The sequence below is a fragment of the Pterocles gutturalis genome, unplaced genomic scaffold, assembly GCF_000699245.1.
Source record: "Pterocles gutturalis isolate BGI_N339 unplaced genomic scaffold, ASM69924v1 scaffold33828, whole genome shotgun sequence".
Lineage (NCBI taxonomy): Eukaryota > Metazoa > Chordata > Aves > Pterocliformes > Pteroclidae > Pterocles > Pterocles gutturalis.
In genome coordinates this window covers 1-1,433 of record NW_010126753.1, presented here as the reverse complement: position 1 = coordinate 1,433, position 1,433 = coordinate 1, and the positions used below count along the sequence as shown (strand labels likewise).

Below are 1,433 nucleotides of genomic sequence, written 5' to 3'. Positions count from 1 at the left end.
TCCCCGACTCTCTTTGCCCAGACTGTTCGGGTTCTGAAGAAAATCAACAAGCCCGGCAACATGATCGTGTCTTTCAGTAACCTGGCTGAGAGGATCAAGGTAAGAACCAGGGGGAATTTAAGCACACAAACAAAGGTGGAACTGGTTCCTGGTGTCCTTTTCCATCTGTGTGTCACTGTGTCTGCGCTGTGCAGCTGGATTTCTGGGAGTGGGGCAGGCGGGAGGGCTCCCTGCCAGCACAGACCTGTAAATGCTTTAGCTATGAGTGGGGAGCAAGCCTGGTTTTGAAAGAGCTGAGAGACTGAGCCTCTAAAAGCCGCCCTTGCCCGCCAGTCTCTTGCAGACCGCCAGCAGCAGGAGGAGGAGACGTACGCGGACGCCTGTGATGAATTCCTGGATCCCATCATGAGCACTCTAATGTCGGACCCGGTGATACTGCCCTCCTCCCGTGTCACCGTGGACCGGTCGACTATCGCCCGGCACCTCCTCAGGTACAAACCTCCTCACACTTGGATGCTTTTGGGGGATTTGTTTTGCTTCTCTGATGATACCTGGTCTCTGTGTGTCTGCTTGACCTATAAGCAGAAAGATTGTGCCACTCGTCCTGGCCTCTCTGCCTCTTTTTCTGGAATTGTCTGAATAATCTCCTCCGCGCTTTGTCTTTCAGCGACCAGACGGATCCTTTCAATCGGAGCCCCCTCACTATGGACCAGATCAGACCAAACACAGAGCTTAAAGAGAAGATCCAGCGCTGGCTTGCAGAGAGGAAAAAGCAGAAGGAGGAGCTGGAGGAGACGCTGAACTGAGAACCAGGAAATCTACACTCATGGGCGAGATAAATGCCTTGCAGGGGCAGTGGCTGGCGCTCCACTAGCCGCCTCCATCAAGACCGTGTTCAGTGCATTGCCACCGCCTCCATGGTCTCTGCCAGGACCTTCCCTTCCACCCCTTGTTCTATCTGTTCCTCTCAAGACTTCCTCAGACTTTTCGCTGCACTAAAGCTTTGAGCCTCTGCCTCGGGGGAAGACCACAGTCTCTTCTGTGTGGCCCCGCACCCCGGTGCTCTGTTTCTTGTTCTTTCTCTTCGCCATGTTCTTTTCTAGCGGCACCAAAACCCTCTGTTCCTGTTGCTGCATTTAAACTCTGTACGTTCAGTGTGAAAGCGATGCCTCTGCCTCCACAGCTGCTCGGAGGGCTGCCTGCGGGCACAGACTGGAGTGGGACAGGGATGTACATGCAGTTTGTGTCACAGGGTTTATTTCCCAAATGATCTTTGGAGTTAGAGGGATGTTGAGAATTAAATCAAGAGATGATCTTACAGCTGGTGGTGGAAATCTGCCTGGAGCTGCGGGGCGCAGGGAGGACAGAGCTGTACAAGTCCTGTCCGTGGGCAGCGGCACCACCCGGGTCTCGAACCCGGGGTCACTGCGGCG

At 54.3% G+C, this 1,433-nt stretch overlaps 1 protein-coding gene across 1 annotated transcript in view; it reads left to right on the top strand.

The window, feature by feature from the left end:
- The window catches only part of UBE4A (ubiquitination factor E4A), a gene marked incomplete at its 5' end in the record, with an annotated part of 8,476 nt that extends 7,670 nt beyond the window's left edge, over window positions 1–806 (top strand). The window contains 3 exon segments of the mRNA XM_010079081.1: window positions 1–99; window positions 334–491; window positions 668–806. The exon segment at window positions 1–99 is cut by the window's left edge and continues 3 nt beyond it. Of these exon segments, the coding sequence (XP_010077383.1) occupies window positions 1–99; window positions 334–491; window positions 668–806 (396 nt within the window).
- Between the last annotated feature and the right edge of the window lie 627 nt (window positions 807–1,433).